Source organism: Xenopus laevis, chromosome 9_10L (assembly GCF_017654675.1).
Source record: "Xenopus laevis strain J_2021 chromosome 9_10L, Xenopus_laevis_v10.1, whole genome shotgun sequence".
NCBI lineage: Eukaryota > Metazoa > Chordata > Amphibia > Anura > Pipidae > Xenopus > Xenopus laevis.
Window position 1 is genome coordinate 85,526,377 of NC_054387.1, and position 26,025 is coordinate 85,552,401.

The window sequence follows — 26,025 nt, forward strand, 5'->3', positions numbered from 1 at the left end:
ATGCTGGAACAGCTGGGAAACTTCTGGAGCAGTTAATATATCACAGACATAGTGGAAGCCAAGTGACTATGAATACACACCTCAGGGCTGCTTGTGTTCCCCTTAACTGCCTGTCTCGCGAATAAAGGCTTCAGGCTGAGTATCAAAGACAGCCCTGATTTATCTGGAAAACACCAGAATGAGGACCATCTGGCCTACAGTCATCAAATGTTGAAGTTATATCACACCTGAGACACATTTCAGAAGACAAACATTATTTTAGGAGATAAGATGCTCACCTACATATCATCTAGGAGTGTGGTGCTCTCCAGTAGTTGTGCAGCACAAAGCACTTCATGTAATAACACTGTTTGGCATTCCATATGTCCATTAGATAAGGCATTGTCCTCACTAAAATATTAGTGCTCTCCTAAGTTCAGCTTCCTGTTTCAGACTGATGTAATAATATGCTATAGTGCCCATATCTAGGTCTATAGTATCTATATTTATGTGGGGCCATGTAATAGTAAAACCAATGTAGACTGAACAAAATGTTTGTATATGTTAATATAACACTACTTGTATGGGCATTGCTGTATTTTCTGTTACTAGTACAGAGCGGGTAGCAAATGTAAATTGTTGCAAAGTGCTACATGTTAAGAGGCACACATAGCAATAGAACTTGCAGACTAATTGGGTAGGAGACCTACAGATTTAATAAGTAATAATAAATAATGATTAATACGAGTAACCATTTACATTGGTTAAAGCATTGGTCCCTAAAAAGCCAAGAGAGAATCCGATGCTCACATCTCACATTTGAAATACTTTTAGATATCTCTTTGGGGCTTAAGCTTAATTTTGCTCTTTTAAAACACTGATATTGCCAACCAAATAGGTGTGCTCTTCACTATAGCAGCAGCAGCCATGTTGATAATGCTATATTAACAGTGTCATGCGCTCCACTCTCATTGGAGTATTATTATTGAACTCTTTAACTGGTTAAACCAGCTGGATGGATTCTTTGAAAAAGCCTCCCTTCATTATCAATTCTATTCAATAACTGTAGGTTAGTCATTCTTTCTTCATGACTGAGGTGTTTTTACATAAAAGAAACACATAATCCAAAGTCAAATACTGTACAACTACTTTTTGTGCACCTGTTTTGCTCCCAAAATAATTTTTGAAAGTATTTGTGGTTTGCAGGTTCATGGGTTCAACCTCAAGCACACAGCAAGGAAGTCTTGTACCCAATACCAGACTTGACCATGTACTAGTTGCAACCTTTGTTTGTCCCCCCCAAATAATATTGTAAAGCCTGAACAGCCTGAGAATAAAATATGCTTTTTCAGGCAATTTGAAGGTTTTATTCTCTGTGTGCTAAAAGTTGAATTACTTTTTGTACATTTATGTGTGGCACTGAATGCTGGGTATTGGACTGGCCTGCTGGGGTGTGCTAGAGTGGTGGGCCCTTATTGGGGGGGAGTAGTGACTGACCAAAGTGGTGGGTTTCCCTCAAAGTGGCGGATTATTGCTTTTTTATTATTTGCCAGCCAAATATGTCCCTACAGATAATAGATGTGCTTACAGATTGTACTAGGGCAAACAAGGGCCAATCTGAGGCTGCTCTGCAACTGATCCATGGAAATCTTCTCTGGTCTTATGCAAATAACAATTAGGGAACATTATATAATATAAAAATATATAATATATTAACATAATCTAAATTTCCACATAATACTGAAAGTGCATGAGACATACTATAGCCGCTTCCATCAGATATGGGCAACCTGCAATCTTTTAGATGTTGTTAAACCCTCCAAATCTGTGGTTGCAGGATATGTTATCCAGAGCTGCATTTCCTATAACAAACCCCCCTCCAGAATTCAAAAGAAAGCTTTTCCTCACATCAGATAAGTTTTGTGATTGCCAATTATCCGGTAATGAAAAACAAATCACAATTAATAAAGCTCAAAACGCGTACCTATTATATTCATTTATTGATTTAATAAAGCAAGGGATAGACAGGCAAACACACAAACTCCATTTCCAATTAGCAATTACATGATTTTGAAACACCACTGTCCTAAACAATGTCATAAAACAATTAATAAAAATTGTTTTTCCCTTTAAAATAATTGGATTATTTATACACATACAGAAACCAGGGATATGGAGCAGTGGACATAAGTGGTAACTGGGGGATGAAGCAAATATCTAACTCCACTGGATAAGGTACACACATGTACATACAGTATAACATATGTTATCCAAAATACTCAAGACCTGGGGTTTTCTAGATAAAGGAGTCTTTCTGTCATTTGTATCTATATACCCAAAGTCCATATATATATATATACCTATATACCCAAAGTCAAAAGAAATTTAGAAGGTGAAGAAAACAATCAGATAAGAAAGATTCAGTTAAACATTAATCATTTTCTGCTGCAGAAAACCAGCAATAAAGGTGTAACATTAGATTGGGTAATTTATTAGAAAAAAAAAAGAATACATTGGGATTGATATTCTCCCCAGAAGCTGAATCTAACTGTTTAAATGAAAGGCAAATATAACAGAAACACAGAAAAAAGTGAGATAAAGATTTGATTTATTCAGTGTAATTGGAAAGAGATAATTTTTTTTTCAGTGGCACCTGACAGTGAAAGATGGATTGGCCCCCTAACAGAGCTGCTTTTCCCCTTAACATCTTCATTACTAGGCTGAGCCTTTAACACAAAGGTTTGTTAGAGTTCCTGTATGGCTTGGATTGTGGCTTTTTGGGAATTATGGGAGTTGTAATTTCAAGTGGCTGGTATTCTTCTTTTTATTGTTAGTGTTCATTCTTTTTCAGGAAATGATTTAAAGGGAATCCTGCAGTGGCTTAGCTGTTGTTGTAAGGAATGTTGGCTTTAATGAACAACATTAAAAAAAGTATACAATTAAGTCAGAATTAGAGATTCACCTAACCCCAGAATTTGGCTTTAGCCAACTGTTAGTGATTGACTGAACTAAATCCGAACTCCTTAAAGCAGATGTAAAAGTGCTTGCTTGTCATAGAATCCAAAACAACACACTGGGAGGGTCATGTACAACCTCCTGGGTAGAACTACAAGAGCACTAAGGGGTGCAAGAGTCCACATTGGGGTTCTGCCATTCTGTAACTTCAATAAATCCAATGAAAACAGCAGCACTCCGGTATTATTGGCAAAAGTGAAAAACTTTACTTAAAATGCCTTAGGCAACGTTTCGGGCTACGCAGGCCCTTTGTCAAGCCCTTCCGTAACTTACTACTCTAAGTGATGTGCAATGTAGAAGGGCGTTTGGGGTGAGTGTTCCCTGACGTGCCTACACTTGCCCCTCTTGTATCAAACACTGCCTAACACAGGCAATTCAAGGTGCACCCTGCAAGTCTCTGCACTTGAAAAAGCATTTTATGCGTTGAATAGGATTCCAATAAAATTGGTATTCTGCCAGAACCTTTGCAGAGCATTTCCTATTTGCCTGAATCCTAAAATTATTATTTTGGTGCAACCAAGTATATGTCACAGGTGACACAATATAAATTGAAGTGTATCCGATTGATAGCAGGTGACAAATTAAATTTTCCTTTTTTGTTTAAAAATTGTGTAAATAATTACAAAAGAGTGATTGACTGAACTTGTTAAAATACAGAACACACTAGGGTGTATAGGACTCTAAATATGCCCTACAAGTGCATGCCTTTCAGATATATGTATATAATTATGTATCTTCTATCATGAGTAGCTACTAATGAAGTGGCAAATATGTAAACCTAAACTGACAGCTAAAATACAATTTGCTTGGTATACGCCCTGTCACACTCAAACTGCATTGTTAATGTCTCTGTGTGTAAGCAGACAATAGTTTGACATTTGGAAAGGTTTCTCTTTCTTCACCCAGGTGGCTCCATGAATAAGCCAATCACAGTGACACATGCTAAACCGGATCAGTTTTTAGAAACCAACGCAGCTTCCCCTTCTGGAATGCAGTCTGACACCACTAGCCTATAATATAATATGCACGTATCACGTATAATCTGCAATGTCAGTAGATTCTTGAGCCTCCCTTAGCAATGCAGTAAAAGACAACAATTATAAAGGAATAAAGGCAAAGTATTTGTTTTCAAACAGTTACATTTTGTTCACTAGTTCCTATCTTACTTTGTTTTGTTCTAGCACTGACATCAATGCTGTCTCAGGCGCCTTTGCCAGAGAAAGAGTTAATAGCTTTCTCTCCTACCTGCGGCATCCAGTGTTCTGCAGCACACACACTGAGGTGTTAAACCAAACGTTATTAAAAGGCAGCCAGGGCTCATAATCATAAAAACACCGATGACATTGAAATCATGGCGGTAATTTTACAGAACATTTAAATCCTAGCATCAGCCAGCCGCAAAGTTCCCATTAACTGCATGCCCATTGACGAGGCTCCTGCCAGGCCACACTGCAAGATTCCCCTTCATGCTACACTTCCCATCACCGATAAATCTCTAGTCGGAGCAACGTGTTGGGACAGGACATGTCTGGGATACTTTGTGACAGTCACTGATCTCAGCTTGCCTTTCACTTGCCTATACGTTTTAATTGTCAATCATTAATTAGCCTTTACGTATGAAACCATATAACTGAATATGTTTAAAGGGATACTGTCATGGGAAAACAAGTTTTTTTCAAAACACATCAGTTAATAGTGCTGCTCCAGCAGACTGAAAAATCCATTTCTCAAAAGAGTAAACAGATTTTTTTATATTCAATTTTGAAATCTGACATATTGTCAATTTCCCAGCTACCCCAGTCGTGTGACTTGTGCTCTCTTTACTGCTGTACTGCAAGTTGGAGTAATATCACCCCCTCCCTTTCCCCCCAGCAGCCTAACAACAGATCAATGGCAAGGTAACCAGATAGCAGCTCCCTAACACAAGATAACAGCTCCCTGGTAGATCTAAAAACAACACTCAATAGTAAAAGTCAAGTCCCAAAAAGTGAGACAGCCTGCCAGAAAATAGTTCCATCCTAAAGTGCAGGCACAAGTCACATGACTGGGGCAGCTGGGATGCTGACAATATGTCTAGCCCCATGTCAGATTTCAAAATTGAATATTAAAAAGTCTGTTTGCTCTTTTGAAAAATGGATTTCAGTGCAGAATTCTGCTGGAGCAGCACTATTAACTGATGTGTTTTGAAAAAAAAACATATTTTCCCATGACAGTATCCCTTTAATCATTGTCGTAAACAACTGCCGTTTTATTAGACATTATGCTGCTTTCTGTGCAAATAACAAAAACTAGATTTTAATTTTGTATTATGAGGGTGTGTGATATCAAGTGCCTAATTTGTTATAAGTAGATATATGATAACAGCCAATCAGTAGTTTGCATTTGCAGATTTTGCACCTGTTTGTACCTTCTTGTTCTAGGAATGACTGGTTTAGTCCATGTATTTGCAGACGTATCTCTCTCTGGAGAGTTTTAGGTTCCTCTTTGTTTCTTTCCTTTTTCAATAATCATTTACTTCTTTAAATTAACTTTAGCATTTGGACAAAATGGCCAACCACAGTCTGTTAGCCCAATCAGTCAGATTCTGATAACTGCAGGATTGTGTATGTGTTTGTGGAGTAAACCATGGTTATATAGTAATTAGGTTTTTATAGTCCAATAAGCAGTTTCCAAGAGGGTTAAAAAGTCTGTAGTCGCAGTTCAGGAACAGGTCAGAGCAGGCAGAATCAGGCAGGAGAGTCAGGAACCAGAATATCAGTCTAAAATTGCAATTTAGAGCACACCCAGGAACTCACAAAATAAGGCCGGGACCCTCAGCGTTTTTTTATTTTGAATTTGGTTCCAAACTGCAATGTGATGATGTCACTCGCCAGCGTTTGGAAACCATGTGGCTTCTATGGCCATCCCCATCTTGTCTGTGTCAGTCAGGCTGGGACTCCTGACATCTGGTTCCATCCAGAATATTGTATTAGGAACAATTAGAGAAACTTTAATTGACTATAGGAGTTTAAAATATCCCTCAAAACACATTCAACAGATTAAAGTCTGAAGTTGTCATTAAAACATTCCCATCAGATTTGCAGTCAGTTTTAAACAATGCCCCTGAAGACTTTTGTTATAGATCTTATGTAGGAATACCCAGCCCTGGATATAGGATATAGCCTGTGTGTTGCAGTGTGGAAAATGACCTAATAGCTGTTGGTTGATACCATTGCTCTTGATGCAAGAACTGGAATTCCAAGGTGACTCAATCCATAGTGAGGCTAAAGTCATATTTCCTTTTAATAGAATATTTGTTTAATTGCATGTATATTATATTATAAGGCCTAGGACAGTGAAGACGGAATAAATAAACAGCATGACCTATCTATCTAATCAATTACAATCCATAAGCCTGTACTGTAGGTGACTATTTTCTTATTTTCTTTTGGAAATTCATGATCCTTTATTTCAGACATAATATGATGTATTCTTACATATAAAGCAGAGAAGAGTGACAAATGATTGAAGACAAATGATAAGGCGTTCATATATAATTAGTTCTGTATGCGTTTATGCATGGAATACACTAGTAACAGACAACTAAAATGTTGATACACATGTTATGCTTTGCATACATTACATAACCTTTATTAGTGGGTCCTTTATGCCTGATTCTCTACAGAGCTCCATGCATCCTATTTTGGTTCTTTCAATCCCTTTCTGTTTGTAAGAATCATTCTGTTACTGAGATATTTTGTGTCTGTCTGTGCTGATCCGTCTGACCTGTTCAGTGTTGATGTTCCTGTGTGAGTGATGATCTACTTAGTGCAGATAAAATTAAATAAAGACATAAATAAATGTATGTTGTGTTAATGTGTGCTAGAATAGATGTACTGTATATGTAGTAAAGTTAGAATATTGCATGTGTTCTCACATAGCATCTTTCCTGTCAGTCCGTCCTTTATTTCTTATGTGTTCTTTGTTCTTCTTTATTCTCCTTTTCATATCTCACTTTCCATGCTGTGTCTAGCTCTGATACTGCTTCCTTTTCATTTCTGTACTCATCCTTCATCCCACCAGAATATGATTTTCTCCATCAGAAGGTTTCCTCTTTTTATTTCTTCATGCCCCCCTATAGTTATCAAATATCCTTTTTATTTGTTTCCATTTCAGATCTTTTTACCTGCCAGGGCAAGTCAAGCTGCCTGACATTAGGGCTCATATGCTGGACATCACAAAAAGATCTGGGCCAAGCTTTGTGACATCTGTCCCAGCCCTTTCCAAGCTATGTCCATCGTCCCAGTGTCATACTTCTCACCGTCTGTTGTGTTGGAAGCTGTATTGGGCTCATGGGAGGGTCTGTCTAATATCCTTGCACTCTCATTATTATCAGATTACATTCGCTAACCTTCTCTGTCATCTTGCAGCAAGGTGTGATTGGATTCAAGGACATAATGTGTCAGGATAGGTGTTTGCCAAATACAAACATCATGGTTAACTACTAAATTGCAGTACAATGTAATATAAAATGCTTTTCTGGGTCTCTAAATGGCATAAATGTTTTATAATAAACAACAACATGGAACACTAGTAGTCATTGTTGGGGTTATTGATCTTTGGCTTGGGGGGCCCCATTTGACTCGTAACAAGATATCCAAAATTATCCTTTCACTTGTAGTAAAGAAATGAGAATAAATTGGACAGCAAATATGTGTTCACCTTAAATATTACCCTTTCTGACCACCCAGCTGGGCTTCCAGGAAAATATTAGGCAGCAAGTAAGCATTTCTCACAAATAACACATCAATAGGCTGTTTTGCAGTTATGTAGTCTGGAAATGTATGAGCTCTTACCATTTCTATGGATGATTCCAGTTAAGCTAATGATAATGAAACATACATGTTTCAATGTATTTCTGCGGCTATGTGAGTAATCCCTTACCTGCTCGTTGGCTAACGCTGGTGCTTTGTTTTAGTATCCTACAGTAGTTGCAGTGCAGTACTTTTCACATCATTAGTCATGGGAGTCCACAAATACTGGCAAGGGGAGGAGCTTGCCCTTCCTCTGAAATTTTGCCTACCTCTCGCTCCCTGCCCGCTGCCCCAGATTGCTGTTAAAATCCAAGATGGCCATGTATTTCACTGTGGAAAGCACAACCATCTTGGATTTGTTACAGATACCAGGCACAGAGATAGTGAGGCAAGCAGTGTGGGAACAGCAGGAAAGAAGAAGTTTGGTCAGTATTCTGCTTGTTTCAGTCTATCCATTTCTGCATTCATCTTACCGGAATGTCTGGAGTTAATGGAGTGCAGATTGTGCATTTTCCGTAGTAATTATACTGGTACATCTGGGGTTAAAATGCCCATTATCTATTTATTTAGTTATTATACAGACTTGTTTGTTATCTGTAATAATTATACTGTCATATCAGGGGTAGGTTTTTGGTAAAATGAGTGTGGTATTTAATGTTCACAAAGTGCAGCACTGCACACTGCAGATTTTTGCGATTTATACTCTCTACTTAAACAGCCTGTCTTGTTATACAATTATGTAAGTTGTGGCTGACTTTATGGGCTTTGCCAATAAATTGATTTCCTGGAAACCTGGCATCTAGTTATTTTGTACAGGCATAGTCTTAGTTCTCTGTATAGGTAACAAACATGAAAAATGAATGCAAAGTGCAAGGGGTGGGAAAGGGTGGTGGTTTCATTTTGTTAAATTACTTTACTCATTAAAGATAAGTGGAACTTATAGTAGTAGCTTTGTCATAATGTTTATGTGGAGCTGTAAAGGCTACAATGATATCACTTGGGACTTGAGAAGAATGTTGTTGAGTTCTGTTATGGAGATGATGGTGGTTTGGATCCCTAGTGCCCATAGTGGTTTTTACGCTCTTGTGTTAGTGAAAAGCCAATAAGTGAAAAGACAGTAAAAATGTGACATAGGCAGTGTGTCATCCCAAATATAGAATTGTGTTTTTAAACAGATACATCCTTACACTTTTCATTTGTATAGATCTAAAAACATTGTACATTTTTTCCTGACTTTTGCATTATTTTGCACTATAGGAATGCTTAAACGTATCTGTACAGCTGGTTCTGTAGGTAAAATGAGGCACAGTTCTATAGGGAGGGTGTGTAATGCGAAAATTACGAAAACTTAGGGGCACATTTAATAAGGGACAAATATCGAGGGTTAATAAACCCTCGAATTCGACCCTCGAAGTAAAATCCTACGAATTTGAATATCGAATTCAAAGGATTTACTGCAAATCCTACGATCTTTAGAAGGATTTTAATCAATCAATCGAAGGATTTTTCTTCGATCAAAAAAACCTTAGAAAACTGATGGGGAAGGTCCCCATAGGCTAACATTGTAGCTCGGTAAGTTTAAACTGCCGAAGTATGTAGTCAAAGTTTTTTTTAAAGAGACAGTACTTCGATAATCGAATGGTCGAAAAGCTGAACGATTTTTAGTTCGAATCAAAGTCGTAGTCCAAGGTCGTAGTAGCCTATTCGATGGTCGAAGTACCCAAAAAAATACTTCGAAATTCGAAGTTTTTTTACTTCTAATCCTTCGCTCGAGTTTAGTAAATGTGCCCCATACAGTCTACTGTATTACTAAGCACTGAGATTTGTTCCTTAGCCTGGCAGAAGAGAAGACAGCAACTGAAGGGGGGGAATTGATACACAACTGTGATTCTGCGCTTTGTTTCAGACCAGAGAACAGAGCAATAGATAATTTTGAATGAATAGGTGTGTGCTTTATGCTGACCCAGAGAGAAAGAGACTCAACTATAAGATGAACTCAGGCAAAGAATAAGGAAGAGTGGACAACCATTTGCCATGGAACAAATAAATGATAATGATTTTTTCTAAGGGACTAGGAGAAAAAGATTTAAATCTCATTTCTTTAGTAATGTATGGAAAAAGAACCTGTAACTCAAGTACAGTATAGACATTTAATTGAATTTACCTTTTGCATTTTGTACTTGTCTTATTGCATTACTAGCCCCCTATTTTATAATTCCCCAGCATTTTGCCACATTTCTGTTCTTGAGAAAATGAATGGCATCACACATGGTTGAGATTGGTCTAGATTAAATAGTTATTGGTAACTATGGGTTCTTCTTCATAAACTAAAAAAATCCAAACTTCTAAAAACATCTTACCTAGGCCTGAATTGCCAAATTTCCAAGAACTCCTTTATTCAGAATTGAGCTGTGGAATGACGATTCATGAGCTCCATTTACGTTCCATGGGTGGCGCACACATCTGTGAGCAGAGGCCGTGACTGAACTGTCCCCTGAATTTATGGGTTTGTCATCGTAGACAGAGTATGTCCATAAATCAGGGATACAAATGAGCAGATAAATGCATGGAGATGGAAGAAGACACTGCAGAGGATTATAAGAAATATTAGTAAGAGCAAAGAGCGATAGTTGTTGGACTGGGCAAGGAGCAAAAAAATCTGCCACTAGACATATATCATGTGTTTTCAGAGGTGGATGCCTCAGATAATATGATGAACAGAAATCACATAGATGGATTCTGAACGTTTTCATACCTTTGTGATCCTTTATTAGCTTCTGACAATTAAATGCACATATAGTTAATCTGTGAAGGTCTGTAATTGTAGCAAAGAAATAATTTGACAATTCAAGCCTAGGTAAAACAGCTTGAACTTGTTTTATTCCATATAGGATATTTTATAATGCTGAACTACTATTGCCCAAACACACACACCAGTACCCACACTCAGTGGGTCAGTTTTATTAGAACAATTCAATATATATATATATATATATATATATATATATATATATATATATATATATATATATAACTAGTTATATGACTAAATGTAAGTTTAAGTTTAAGAAACTGCACTAATGCAATCTTTCAAAAAGATTGCTGATTCAGTTGTAATTTCATAGTTTCCCATTGGGACTTGGGCAAGAAGATCACTTCAGAATGATTGCATGAATATAAATTTAAATAGGCAACATAAATAGAGTTTGCCTTGAGAGTGCCAGAGTTCTCACTTGCTCTTATTTTGTCCAACAGACCAAACAGAATAGATTTCTCAAGTAGGGTGTATTGATTCATGTAATCCCAGTAGTACCAGCAGTCAGTAATCAGATATTGCTGTGGTTATTGTGTTGTGTTTACTGTAACCTCTCACTCATCATTTAAAACTTTTCTATCGCTGCTTCCTTTGGGTTTGTGCAACACAGTGTGTGTGTTCCCTTGAAGTATTCCCAGCTTTGAAGAGCTGAGGGATCCAGTGTGTCATCAGAGGAACCCCTGAAACTATTTCAGACTTCTGATGAAACATCTTGAGAAAGAACAAGATTTGCAGGCAGAACATGTAGTGAAGGCAAATGTTAGAAATAAATGCAAAGTTTTTGGTAGTAAGTCTGAGTTCTAGGGATTTGGTTGAAACTGAAATTAATTTATGGAATGCAATTATACCATTTCTTTTTTTTTAGAGTGGTGTTTAGTTCTAATTAGCCATTAGTTTCTTGTTCAACAGAATAATTGATTTTGTACCTAAACAGCTGTGTTTACTCAAAACTAGACAGAGGCTTGACATAATCAAGGAATGGGATGCAAAATACTGCATTAAAAGCTGTTAGCACTGAGGCCCTCTGATATTTTGGAAAGTAATATGTAAAGATTTTCTAGGTACAGGTATGTTACCTGTTACCCCGATTGCTTAGGACCTGGGGTTTTCCAGATAAGGGATCTTTCTTTAATTTGGATCTCCATACCTTAGACCTACTATAAAATAACAAACATTAGTGATACTGTCATGGGAAAACATTCTTTTCAAAACACATCAGTTAATAGTGCTGCTCCAGCAGAATTCTGCACTGAAATCCATTTTTTTTTTATATTCAATTTTGAAATCTGATTTGGGGCTGGACATATTGTCAGTTTCCCAGCTGCCGCCAGTCATGTGACTTGTGTTCTGATAAACTTCAGCTCTTTACTGCTGTACTGCAAACTGAAGTGATATCACCACTCTCTCCCTCCCCCACCCAGCAGCCTAACAACAGAACAATGGGAAGGTAACCAGATAGCAGCTCCCTAACACAAGATAACAGCTCCCTGGTAGATCTAAGAACAGCACTCAATAGTAAAAGCCAAGTCCCACTGAGACTGATTCAGTTACATTAAAGGGATACTGTCATGGGAAAAAATCTTTTTTTCAAAATGAATCAGTTAATAGTGCTGCTCCAGCAGAATTCTGCACTGAAACCCATTTCTCAAAAGAGCAAACAGATTTTTTTATATTCAATTTTGAAATCTGACATGGGGCTAGACATTTTGTCAATTTCCCAGCTGCCCCTGGTCATGTGACTTGTGCTCTGATAAACTTCAATCACTCTTTACTGCTGGAATTATTTTATTTTAAAGGAGTCTATGGGAGATGACTTTCCTGTAATTCAGAGCTTTCTTGATAACGGATTTCCAAATATTGGATCCCATACCTGTACATAGATGTATAGATGTAGATGTATAGATGTTTTCATTTCACATAGTTATATAGGTGCACTCCACAAACCGAGTCTGTGACCTGGGTGCTAAGTGACAAATACTGTATGTAAAGCAAAAGGTAAAACCTGGCATACTCAGAGTTTGTATAATATACAAAAAGGAGATTTTATTTAACATTTCAGTCCTAAACTAGGACCTTCATCAAGAATAGAAAATCCCTATTCCTGACAAAGGTCCTAGTTTAAGACCGAAACATCGAATGAAATCTCCTTTTTGCACATTATACAAACGCTGAATATGGCAGTTTTTACCTTTTTCTTTATATATATTATACAGGTAGGATGTGTCAGATTACGTTAGAAGTTCCCATTTGTGCTGCTCTATTAGTAAGTAGATGGCACTCAAACCATAATCCCAGGGATTACTCCATCCACAGTCTCCTGTGCTGTGTAGCATCGTTTCAATAATTAGACTCATTCATTATTTAGTATACTTTAAATCTGATGATATAATAAGTGAAACATTCGGAATGTTCGGCAAGAATAAATGGGCCCTACACAGCTGAAAGCACTAAACAAAAAATGCATTTAACTAGGGAATTAATGAAACAGAAATCTCTTTTCATCGCCTTAAATTTAATAAAGGAAAATGAGGAATTATCTAGTGGTTTTTCAGTTGGCACATCTAGCAACAGAGTTAATTTGGCCAACTGGGAATTCTTGACCCCTTTTTTTTTTTTTTTTAAATAAAATTACTTGAGAGCAAGAAGCTAAAAACGTAACTCAGCAACCTATTCTGTTAATTGTACATAGGTATGGTTTTAAAAATTTTGCTGATGGTAACCAAACTGTCATATTGATACCAACACAATACTTTTACAATACATATACACATACACAGTTATGTACATAAATCTTTGGACAACTTTTTTGGTTCTGTACATTACCACAATGAATTAAACATGAAACAACTCAGATGCAGTTCAACTGCAGACTTTCAGCTTTAATTCATCGGGTTGATTGCATAAAAATGTGAGGAACTAAAGCCTTTTTTTAACACAATCACTTCATTTCAGGGGCTCGAAAGTAATTGGACAAATTAAAAAACTGAAAATAAAATGTTCATTTCTAATACTTGGTTGAAAACCCTTTGCTGCCAATGACAGCCTGAAGTCTTGAACTCATGGACATCAACAGATTCTGGGTTTCCTCCTTTTTAATGCTCTTCCAGGCCTTTACTGCAGCGGCTTTTTAGTTGTTTATTTGTTTGTGGGCTTTTCTGTCCGAAGTTAAGTCTTCAACAAGTGAAATGCATGCTCAATTGGGTTCAGATCAGGTGACTGACTTGGCCATTCAAGAATATTCCACTTCTTTGCTTTAATAAACTCCTGGGTTGCTTTGGCTGTGTGTTTTTGGGCATTATGAAACACCTCCCAATCAATTTGACTGCATCTAGCTGAATTTGAGCAGATAGTATGTCTCTGAACACCTCAGAATTCATTTGGCTGCTTCTGTCCTGTATCACATCATGGATAAACCCTAGTGTCCCAGTGCCACTGGCAGCCATGCACGCCCAAGCCATCACACTGCCTCCGCCATGTTTTATAGAGATGTGGTATGCTTTGGATCATGAGCTGTTCCATGTTTTCACATACTTTTTTCTTGCCATCATTCTGGTAGAGGTTGATCTTGGTTTCATCTGTCCAAAGATTTTTTTCCAGATCTGTGCTGGCTTTTTTAGATGTTTTTTTTAGCAAAGTCCAATCTAGCCTGTCTATTCTTGAGGCTTATGAGTGGCTTGCACCTCACAGTGCACCCTCTGTATTTAGTTTCATTCAGTCTTCTCTTTATGGTAGACTTGGATATTGATACACCTACCTCCTGGAGAGTGTTGTTCACTTGTTTGGCTGTTGTGAAGGGGTTTCTCTTCACCATGGAATGATTCTGCAATTATCCACCACTGTTGTCTTCAGTGGCTGCTCAGGTGTTTTTGCATTGCTGAGTTCACTAGTGTTTTCTTTCTCAGGATGTACCAAACTGTAGATTTTGCCACGCCTAATATTGTAGCCATTTCTCGGATAGGTTTTTTTCTGTTTTTGCAACTTAAGGATAACTTGTTTCACCTGCATGGAGAGCTCCTTTGACTGCATGTTGTCTGTTCACAGCTAAAACTTTCACATACAAGCAACCCCCCCCCCTCAAATCAACTCCATGGCTTTTATCTGCTTCATTGATAATGACATAACATGACATAGCCTTGAGTCAAGTGTCCAATTGCTTTTGAGCCCCTGAAATGAAGTGATTGTATTAAATAAAGGCTTTTGTTCCTCATGCAATCTTTTTGTTCAACCCACTGAAATAAAGCTGAAAGTCTGCAGTTAAACTGCTCCTGAGTTGTTTCATTTAAAATTCATTGAGGTAATGTACAGAACCAAAATTAGAAAAAAGTTCTCTGTCCAAAAATGTATGGACCTAACTGTATATATATATCAAGTCTGACAAAGTTAGCCGTGCCTTGGTGCATTAACCAAGAGAAGGATAAAGGTCAGATTGCTGACCGAAAAGTCAGGTCTCCCCTCACTTGAATAAACACAGATAATTGATTTGTAAGTCCTGTGTGTGCAGACCCTTTATCCACGCTATATATATGTGTGTTCCCATGTGCCATGCTGGCAAACGTAATCCTGATAAATACTTCATTACAATATAATGTACTAAGTGGTTCAAACTCTAGGCTTCACTCGCTGTAAATTGATTGTGCAGATGGGGAGGTTCTGTTTTTAATCTCACAACTGCTATTATAATTTACAGCATTCTTAAAAAAAACTATATCACTATATGACTGCATATATTTTAAAGTTAAGTTCTGCCTTCTCTTGTTAAGCAAATGGTTTTATGTGTTTCGCACATTGTTTTACGCTTGCTCATTATTTAATAGCAGGTTGACTTGCTTCTTTTAATATACATGGATTTTAGCAGCCATTTTTAATTTCCCTTGAGCATTTACAAAGTGCCTGGTTGCTAAATCCAGTAGTTGGAAAGCATCACATAGGTAAACAGAGGAAACTTTAATATTAGGTCCAAGGATGCCTTACTGCTGCTAAATAAGGTACTGTAACTTAAATGCTCAATAATATTTAAGGATATTTTTGTAAGAGCCCAATACACCTAAATTGCATGTGTATATCTCCTTCCCTACACTCACCTCCTGGTATAGCATCTGGTGCATAATAGATGTCACTGTCAAATTCACAACAGTACCTCCTTCTTCCACCATTTGCAGTTAGTTAAGTAATGTACAGTGAAGTTGTACATTTCAGTGGGCTCTGCAAAGAATCATTTTTGGGATTAAGAATGTACAGAACATGATTCTATTTGACTATCGCTTGCCATAAGCACATGGAAATATCTGCAACTGCAATACAAAAAGAAAAGCTGCAACACTGTGACCTTTATTCTTGAAATTTGGCATGAAATATATTCTTTTTTAAACTCTAAAATGTCTTTGTAAGAATGTTTGTTTTATTCTCTGTTTAATTTTGCAGTAGTTTGCAAGATGAAACAGTTTAATCTCTTTTCTCAGTGCTCATTGTAGAGCGATCTTTTTTTCCCAGTTGGTGTAACTTTTTATTTCCCTAGCTGAAAAACAGAAGGCCAACATGGTCTGCATGGGCTCAAGGCAACATCAAAAAATGATGTTGGCAATTAGTGCATGTGCTAATTAGCTTGTGACAGCTCCTTTTCTGCCAGTGAACTGTGAGAGTAGTGGATCCCTTGTCCCTGATCCAGGATAACTCTATTAAAGGTGGCCTTGTACCTTTCCTACAAACAAGCTGCATATTTGTCAGCAAAGGACAGACCCTTTCAAGGAAACAACTCTTATTTAAATGATCCAAACTCCGGATATTATATTATATAATTTTAGCAATAATATAAGGCAATAAAATTGTCCATGAACTTCTAGTTTCACTCCACTCAAACAATGCTGAGTTCAAGCCTTATATTTTATTTTACTCAGATAAATGTGAAAGGACCACAACATTTGAAATATTGCAGGTGAAACACTACTGTTACTTCTATGAAACATATGGATATGGAAGGACTTCATGTATCTTAATGAATTGATACATAAATATATATGTATAAATACATATAAAGGAACAACTTTTTTATGGAAGGAAGTTATAATAGGTTTATTTACAACTCTAGAGGTGGAACATCTTGTGGATATGTTGCAGGAGATGATACAAACAGGAGATGAGATTTAGGTTAAAGGATAGGTCAGAAGTCTTTAGCCTAGGGCAGTCAACATTTTAGGCAAAGTTTCAAGCATGAATTAGAGTCGAAGAAACTAGGCAGAAGTCATCAACAGAAGATCCATTAGAGGTAGATGGCTCAGCATTACACACCAGTCAGTTAGTTCTTTATTGTATAATGCCCTCTCTTTAGCCTATTTGGGTAGACATACAGTGTAGATAGTCCGTTTGCATCGCATGACAAGTAGTAGAATGTAAATTCTTTTATTATAGCAAAATACAACCAATAGATAATTCTGGGTTTTGCAATGCTATGTTAGTTTAACTAGATTTTGTCATTGCACAACAACTGAATGTTTAATCGCCTATGACCTTAAGCATAACTAGCCTAGTCTAGACCAGTTTAGGTAAGAGTTTCCCTGACACATTTGCATGCAAAGTACAAAGCAGTCATATTCCCTTCATCATATGTTTATAATAACTGCTCAGGGGTTGTAAATATCACGTTACCATTGAACAACATACCAGTAAGGCCCAGTTCAGTGATTAAAGGTTATTTCTTTCAGAATGAGAGTGTGTACAGAGCTAGCATCTCCTCTTTTCAAGGTGCATGTTCCATACAGGTTTCCCGCTGGCTTGCCTTCATACATTTTCGCCTTTTAGAAAACCTCTTCTTGTTTTTCCATCTGACATTTGTCAATAGGGTCACTAATGCTTCTTTTGATTACCATCTTTGATGATATCTGTACTTTTCCAACATGGCTTTATTTGCCTTAACGTTCCCTTCTGGTATCCAGCTTTGATGCCAAACCTGCAGACTCTGCTTCTGAACAGATTGCTGTTTATTACCACCCTTCTTGCTAAGAATACAGTCACAGATGTCACAGTTAGGGAATGGATGTGTACAGGAAAAGAATGCAGGATTGCGGTCTGAACTAAACTAGCACTGTGGGTTAAATTTTTGGAAATGTGACAGTTTTGCAATTTCCTTATTGCATATGACACTTCAGCTTTGTGTGTTTCCACCAGCTCTGTCAACGAATAAGACTAGGCATCATGGTGTGATTCCTTTTTGAAACCGACAGTGGTTATTACTTTTCCAGTGTGTCATCAAATAGATTTCCCTGCCATAATATAATAGAGCATAAAAGACAGAGTGGGAATGAGTGATTATACAATAAATCCTAAGTAATTACCTTAGCTAGGGTCAGATAAAAAAGAAATCAATCTCCCATTGGGCCAATTTCTGTGACACTGTAAAGGGAAATTTGCAGACTGAAAATGCCATAGCCCTAAAGCACAGGAGGGAGGGTAACCATGTACTTGTGATAATTAAAATACATTATTTTAGTTAAAAGTGTAATAATATATTAATATTATAGTATGTATCAAATAATTTTACATCTTAAAATATAAACATTAGCATAATAATATAAAACTTATTTCTAAGCAAAATTCAAATGTAAATTGATTTCACATTTTAAATCATTTTAAAATGTATGTGTAAATGTATTTAATAAGTATAGTTCTGTACCATTAACACAGTCCTCCAGAAAAGACTATGTGCAATACACTGGGGCAAATTCACTAAGTGCCGAAAATGCGATAGTGACGCCTTTGCGGCACTTCGCCAGGCGCACTTTCGCCAGGGCTCCGCTTATACACTAAAATTCGAAGTTGCGCTCAGGGAGGCGAAAGGTATCGAAGCTGCGCTAGCTTTAATTCGTCAAGCAAAGCGAAGTTACGCTAGCGATGCCTAATTTGCATACGGGGACAAGTTCAAATACAATGGACGTTTATGCTGCAAAAAGTACATTACACTGCACAAGCCTGGGAATCCTTTCTAACATAAAATAAAGTTGTTCTATTGCCCTACACATGTGGCCACTGTATAGTTTAGGTGCCATATGTTAGGAAATGTAGGGGGGGAAGTAGGGAACCCCAAAAAAAATTTACAATCTTTTTCAGCCTATCACCCTTTAAAAAGTAAAAGACGCCAGCGTTTTTTGGGACTTTAGAAAAAATGTCATTCCATGTACACAGAGGTCCAAGCAGCCTCCCACCAGCCCAATAAATATTGACTGTCTATGGGAACTTACAGCAGCCCCTCTGGCATTAGTTACGTCCCTTCGCCATAGCGCAACTTCGTCTGGCATAAGGGTGTGAAGTAGCGCTAGAGTTGGTCCACTTTGCTAGCGAATTTATGCCAGCACCCGTTAGTAAATTGGCGAAGTGGCAAAATGATGTCACGCTGGCAATTTTCGCTAGCGTTAGCCACTTCGCCCTTTAGTAAATTTGCCCCATTGTGAGTAATAGTACAAGTAGTCATAACCAACAGTGCAGAGAAGAATAACTATTCTGGAAAAATTGTAATTCATATATATTGGAAAGAGGCTTAGAATTACAATGCTTGAATTATGTAAAATGTTGTTTTTGGGTTTACAATGCCCTTAAAGGGGACCCGTCACCCAAAAAAATTATTCAAAATCCTATTTTATCAGATTAGTCAAGGAAAATGAACTTTAACTACACTATATAAATTATTTGAATTTTGTTTCCTTCAGTCTGGGATTTCAAAATTATAGCAAGCAGGGAGCAGCCATTTTGTCGACACTGTTATTAAGACAAGCCTTGTATCATCTCAGGATCTTGTTTGTGCACCAGAATGGGGGACCCGATGTCCATCCCCATGCCCTGACCACACAGTTATATGGTAAAGAGAACTGGGGGAATGTGGGGAGAGCAGTGACATCTAAGAAGTGCTGAATTGAAAGTGAAAGTAATTGTCTGCCCCGCCTCTATGCCACGGGCATAGAGGAGGGGCAGACAATATTTGATTGACAGCTGAGATTTTTAAATGAGCTTACAACAGCTATGAATGCTTAAATAAAAAATAAAAATTGGATTTCATGTTTAATTTGAAAAGGACTTTTATTATACAGATTTTTGTGTCTGGGTGACAGGTCCACTTTAATTAAATCTGAGCTATGCTCTCTTTTCAGCAGTCTTGTAGTCATAATTTGCTTGACATGAATGTGCAATTTGTTTACCCAGCTCCAGGTTTGTAATGAGCAGTAATATCAAAAGCAGATAAGGATTAATCTGTTTGAGGTATTAGTCCCACAAGGTGTTCCTGTCATCAGGAATGCATGGAATTGCATATTACAAAGGCATTTCCAGAATATGTGTATCCATGCACACAGTTAAACACTGAACCATCCTTCTTGTTGGCTAGAAATGTAATTAGAATATGGAGTGAAAATACAAACCAAGCCTTTTGCAGATAATTCCCATGTTTAGGCAAGTTTTTATCTTAATAAGCAAAATAAAGGAGAAATGCAATAAGCCATAACCATGGATTAAAAGGCTCAGGGGCTTTTTATTGTAGAAGCAAAGTTTCTGTATGTCAGCACCTTATTAAAAATTTGTAAGAAAGCCCATTCTGTAGCGTTATTATCAGCCTCTGTAAGCACTGGGTACATACAGGTATGGGTCCTGCTATCCAGAATTCTTGTGACCTGGGCTTTTATGAATAATAGATCTTTCAGTAGATCTTTATACTTAACTTCTACTAGAAAAACATGTAAACAGGGCCATATTTATATATATATATATGTGCCTGGTTTTGGGGGCGGCCCTTTGGGAGCCTATCTTTTTTTTTTCCTCCCCACCCTCCGCCATGGATTTCCATAGGAAATTCTGTGACGAAGCTATGGGGTAGGGGGGCCGAGGAAGAATGTGGAAGTGACGTCATGTGCACGACGTAGGAACATGTTTAGGTCCGATGTCTAGGGTAGAATTAGACCTAAATACAGCCCTGCATGTAAACATTAAATAAATTAAATAAACCCAATAGGCTGGTTTTACTTCCAAGAAAGATTAATTATATCTTAGTTTGGATCAAGTGTAAGTTATTGTTTTATTATAATGGAGACAACAAATCATTTTTTAAAAAATTTGGATTATTTGGATAAAATAGAGTTCATGGTATATGGCCTTTCCATATGTTTGTGGAGATTCTCATTCATCCATTTCATGGTATATCTATAGAAATAAGTCAAATCAACTGGACTAGCTGTTTTTTTTCCGTGAAGACGTTTCACCAGTCATCCAGGCATCCAACTGTCTTTCTTAATTCAAAATAACTTGTAAATCTTCGAGAATATATATCCTCTGGAATGTTGCTCCAATCAGCATAGATATGGCCTTTCCATAATTCAGAGATTTCTGGATAACAAGTTTCTGAATAACGGATCCCATATCTGTAATTGTTTTTTGCTAAACACTCAGAGGGCCTATTGTATCTCTTTAAACAACATGAAATACACCAGCAAATATTATGTAAGTTAAAAACATTTGGCATCGTTTTTGAGGTTGTTTGTTTTGACTGTAAGGGTTAGGAGAGTGGTTCATTGTTGGAAAATGTTTAGTATCCAGACATAAGCATATTTTTACTAAGGCACACTCCTAGCTGTCTAGTTATATTCAAGTTTCCCAATCTGAATACACGACTTTACTATCCATCTAGTGAATTTAAAAACATGTTTATTTGGTACTTGCATGAAAGATAACTGCTAAATGGGAACTTTTTCTTGATGGTATATGTGTATATACACAAACACACTGTTAGAGAGGACTTTCTAACCCAAGATCAAACCATTTTTTATTGTTACTCCAAAAGTTGTAAAATTAAACAGTACAAAAAAAGTAAGTCACTTTACAGTGGTAACTTTTTGATGTTTCATAACAATATTGTGATGTTTCCTATTTGCCTGCAGGTAGCTGCTCTGTGAACAGAATATAAAATCAGTCTGCTAAAGGAGTAAAAGCATCTGCATGTATTTATAGGAATACTTTATCTTTTAGAAAAAGAATCTGTTTTAGGTATAGTCTTAATTTAATGTGCTGGAGACAGCTGCCTAAAGTTCTGGACCATAGTAGGTCACATGGATCATAATAATATTGATTGCGCGTACATGGAATAAAATGCAATTTCATGTAAATCATCAGGATGATGGCTTTAAGTACTGTAGGCCTGTGCAAGGTGTGGGCAGGAGGGTGGTTGCCCATGGCAGATCACATGCAGCTGCCCCTCCCCTCTAACAAACACAAGTTCGGCTATATGGGAAGACCTCAAGGAAGAACAGCTGATGGCACAGATGGCAGATCACTTCATTGGCAGTGTATGAGGTGTGCAAATTTATTCCCTTAATTACTTGTCAAGTCCATTCTAATAAGAGTGTTAAGCAACCTGAAAGACGGAGGAAAAGAATGAAACAGAGAAAGGAATAGCATGTTACATGAGTGGCATAACAGGTGTAAGTAAATTTGCGCATACATAAAATGTATCTGAACTGCCCATATTGAGACCATTGTGTAATGAAGCAAAATTTTACACAATGACAACCCTGAACCCCAAATGTCCTCAATGACCACTATGTTCTTCATCACACTACATTCATACACCTATGCCTTTCATCTCCTGTTTGTGGAATAGAAACTGTGACCCCATGATCTAATTAGTTATGCCCATAGTCCCCCTTTAGGTCCCTTAGGTCCTAGCAGTGGGTTTCAAGGTTGTACTTTAGTTTGGAACAAATTCAAAATAAAAGTTCATAAAGAATTCAGCCCACAATGGCAAATTCTAAATAACCTCTAGAGGAACCTTTGGACAAACAAGGACTTGTTTAATTTATTTTTATGTGTGTAAAGTTTCCTCTATTGGCTTAAATCACTTAATGAAAGTTATATTTGGGAACTGTAAGGTATGCTGGGGCATTATTAGCAAAGGGAATATGTTTAAGGATGTAATTAAACTGTACTTAGAACTAGATGCTTGAGGTCCACTGACTCAATCAATTTTCAACTTCTGACAAACACATTAAAGATGTTTTATGGAACTTTTTTATGTAATATTTTTCTCTTTGAGATCGGGCAAATGTGATTGGAGTGAGAAAAGAAATGTGTAGATGAGGATTATGGAATGTTGGCTGTTTTTATCATCACTTCTTGTACTGGCCAGTACAACACCTACTATTCCCAATGTGTAGCAACCACAGGCCTTTTAAGTGGAAGAGCAAGCAATGTGACAGTTCTGATCCAAAGTTGCTCGCAGGTTACCGGAACGGTTACGAAGTTGCGCTAGCGATAATACGATAATCAGTTAAGCAGCCTATTTAGCATACGGAGTGCAGTTAAACTACAATGAATGTATATGCTGCAGTACCTACATTACACTACACAAGGCCTGGGAAACTTAATAAAAATTAAATAGAGGTCTTATATTGCCCTACACATGTGCCCACTGTAAAGTTTAGGTGCCAAATGTAGGGGGGGAAGGAGGGTACCCCAAAAAACTTTTTCGATATTTTTCAGCCTATCACCCAGTAAAAAGTAAAAAAACGCCAGTGTTTTTTGGGACTTAGAAAACATTTAAACTATTTTTAGAGAAACTCCTATCTACTCTATTGCACTGCGCCTGGTCTGAGCTGGCGAAGTAAAGTCTGGCGCAAGAGGTACGTTCAGTAAAATCCGCAACTTAGTGAATTAGCGTAGTTACGTCCCTTCGAGAGAGCGCAACTGCGCCTGGCATAAGGGGGCGAAGTACCGCTAGAGTCTGTCTACTTCGCTAGCGAATTTATGCCAGGGACCATTAATAAATCGGCTAAGTGGCAAAATTACGTCACACTGGCGAATTTTCGCTAGTGTTAGACACTTCGCCCTTTAGTGAATTTGCCCCTAACACTCATGCCAAAGAGTAGATCATATTAACCAAAGTTATTTGCATTGTATGTATCTATGCATGCAGGTACAGAATTCCTATTCAGAAGCTCGTTATCCAGAAATATGCAAATCATAGACTCCACAGACTCCATTTTATGCAAATAATTCAAACTTTTTAAAATGATTTTATTTGTAATGATTTTTTGTATTGATGCTAACTATGCTGCATGAATCCATATTGGAGGCAAAACAATCCTATTTTTCTTATTTACTGTTTATATTATTTTCTAGAAAATTTTAGATATGGTAATCCAAATTATGGACAGATCTGATTTCTGAAAAACCCCATGTCCCTAGCATTCCTATATCTGTATTTTTAATTATAGAACACTAAGGGGACTATTTATTAAACCACAAATTTATCAGATTTATTTTACCCCAAAGCTCTTAAAAATCTGAATCTGAAAATAGTCCATCTAAAACCTGTAGAGGTCATGTAAAAGTCAATGGCAGATGTCTCTGAAGATGTTTGTTGACTTTGTGAGGGCTGTTTTTTGTCCGATAATCCGATAAATTCGAGTTGTCATGGTGACAATTTACTGAAGTTGAGTTTTTAGAGCGCCAATTCGAAAAAGTTGCATGTTTCAAACTGTTGCATGATTTTGTCACAACGTTTTTTCACACTGCCTTTTTCGAGCCAATTTTTTTGATAAATGAGTTAAATTCGTGGATGGGAGTTAAGTTAAGTTTGTTTTACTAAAAACATGAGATAAATAGTAAAAAGTAAATATCGTGATAATTGCGTACGCATCCCTGAGTGATGTACAACATACAGACAGACATGGATTTACATAGCTGCAGACAGTAAATTTAGATTATATATACATTTAGTAACACATGCATTTTGACTTTGGTCCAGTGTAGTTATAGTTTACATATTTTGTTTACTCCTCTTAGTCATGCCTAATGTTGTGGTGTGAATAGTTTATACAGCACCATACACACCAGTACTTAAAGGTTAACTGTAGGAGTGATACACACTCAGTATAGTCGGACAATACTGGGTAAGAACTATGGTTGCCACCTTTTCTTACCTTGGGGGCAGGCCTGTGATGTGGCAGCCTGTGATTGGCCAAATTGCTCATGAAGCAGGGGACAGGCTTGCCTGGTTTTTAGACTTTTGAGTGCAAAAACCTTACTGTCCCTTGTAAGAACCAACATTCGGTTCTGAGGAGGCCAAAACATTGGTTCTTATGTACTAATTATATACAGTATGTATATATATATATATATATATATATATATATATATATATATATATATATATATATATATATATATATATATATATATATATATATATATATATATATATATATATATATAAAATATATATATATATTAGTCGTATGTATATTTTATTTATATATACTTATGTACATGGTACTGTACAGCAGAGCAATAAATAGAACAGAGATCATTACTATAATAAATATAAAGTACAGTTATATTCAATATTATCTATCATGTACATTTTTTACTAGACTTTCAAACAATATTTTTGCAAATATTTCTTTTAGGAGTAGTAGCAAGCTGTGTTTTTATGGTACAAAAATAATATATATGATTATATTATTAAATATTTACTATGATCACAAAGTTGTATATTATAATATAGAACTACTAATAATATTAGTATTATTTTGTCTGCAAAGCATTTATAGATTCTTCAGCAATAATAAAAAGTTAATAAGTTTGACCTTTTAGAGACTGCCAGAAATAAAACTTGTGGCCTCAGTGTGCCTTGAAGTGACTGAGATTCCCCTTGGGAAAGGATTAGGAATAACATTAACCCGGTGCTGTACTACGTTTGGCAGTATTTGTCTGGTTCAATGGAACATTTTCTTCACTCACAATAAGAAAAGGGATTAACAAAAGTGGAGCTATCTCTGTGGCGTGAGATAAATCTGTCATAATGCTGATAGAAAGAAACATTTGATGCAGATACAAAATAGATAGATTTCAGAAAAGAACCCACATAAGTGTATTACATTGTAGAATAGTGGTGCTAAGTAGTAAACATCAACTTTTTTTGATTAATTAATCAATCAGCAGTTTTTTTTTACTGGTCTAGTGAAGTTAGAATAATAAAACAAATTTCTCATTGGCCTTTAGGGGTTACTGGGCCAGGACAAACGTACAATTTGAAATGTTTGCCTTATTGGTTGTATAGAGCACCCCTGAAAGTAAAACAGACGGTAGAGATCTGGTATTTGTTCTCATTCCCTCCTTTATTCTCTATTGCAGTGTGTGCCGGCACAGACAACAAGCTGAGTTCCTTGTCAGATTTGGAGCAGCAGTACAAAGCGCTACGCAAGTATTATGAAAATTGTGAAGTAGTGATGGGAAACTTGGAGATCACCAGCATTGAGCATGGACGCAACCTCAGCTTTCTCCGGGTAACAAATTCCTTTTCAAGCTACATTCTGTATGCATTCTATATGTATTCTGTAGACCTGTAGTGGCCTTTTATGCAGACATCACATATGCAAAAAGGAGTTGGACTAA

The 26,025-nt window shown here is 36.9% G+C and overlaps 1 protein-coding gene across 2 annotated transcripts in view; it reads left to right on the forward strand.

The window, feature by feature from the left end:
* erbb4.L (erb-b2 receptor tyrosine kinase 4 L homeolog) overlaps positions 1-26,025 on the forward strand; it is a 493,453-nt gene that overhangs the window by 194,897 nt on the left and 272,531 nt on the right. The window contains exons 1-2 of one of the 2 annotated variants that reach the window (XM_041575725.1): positions 7,996-8,212; positions 25,633-25,916. In XM_041575725.1, the coding sequence (XP_041431659.1) occupies positions 7,996-8,212; positions 25,633-25,916 (501 nt within the window). 2 annotated transcript variants of the gene reach the window in all.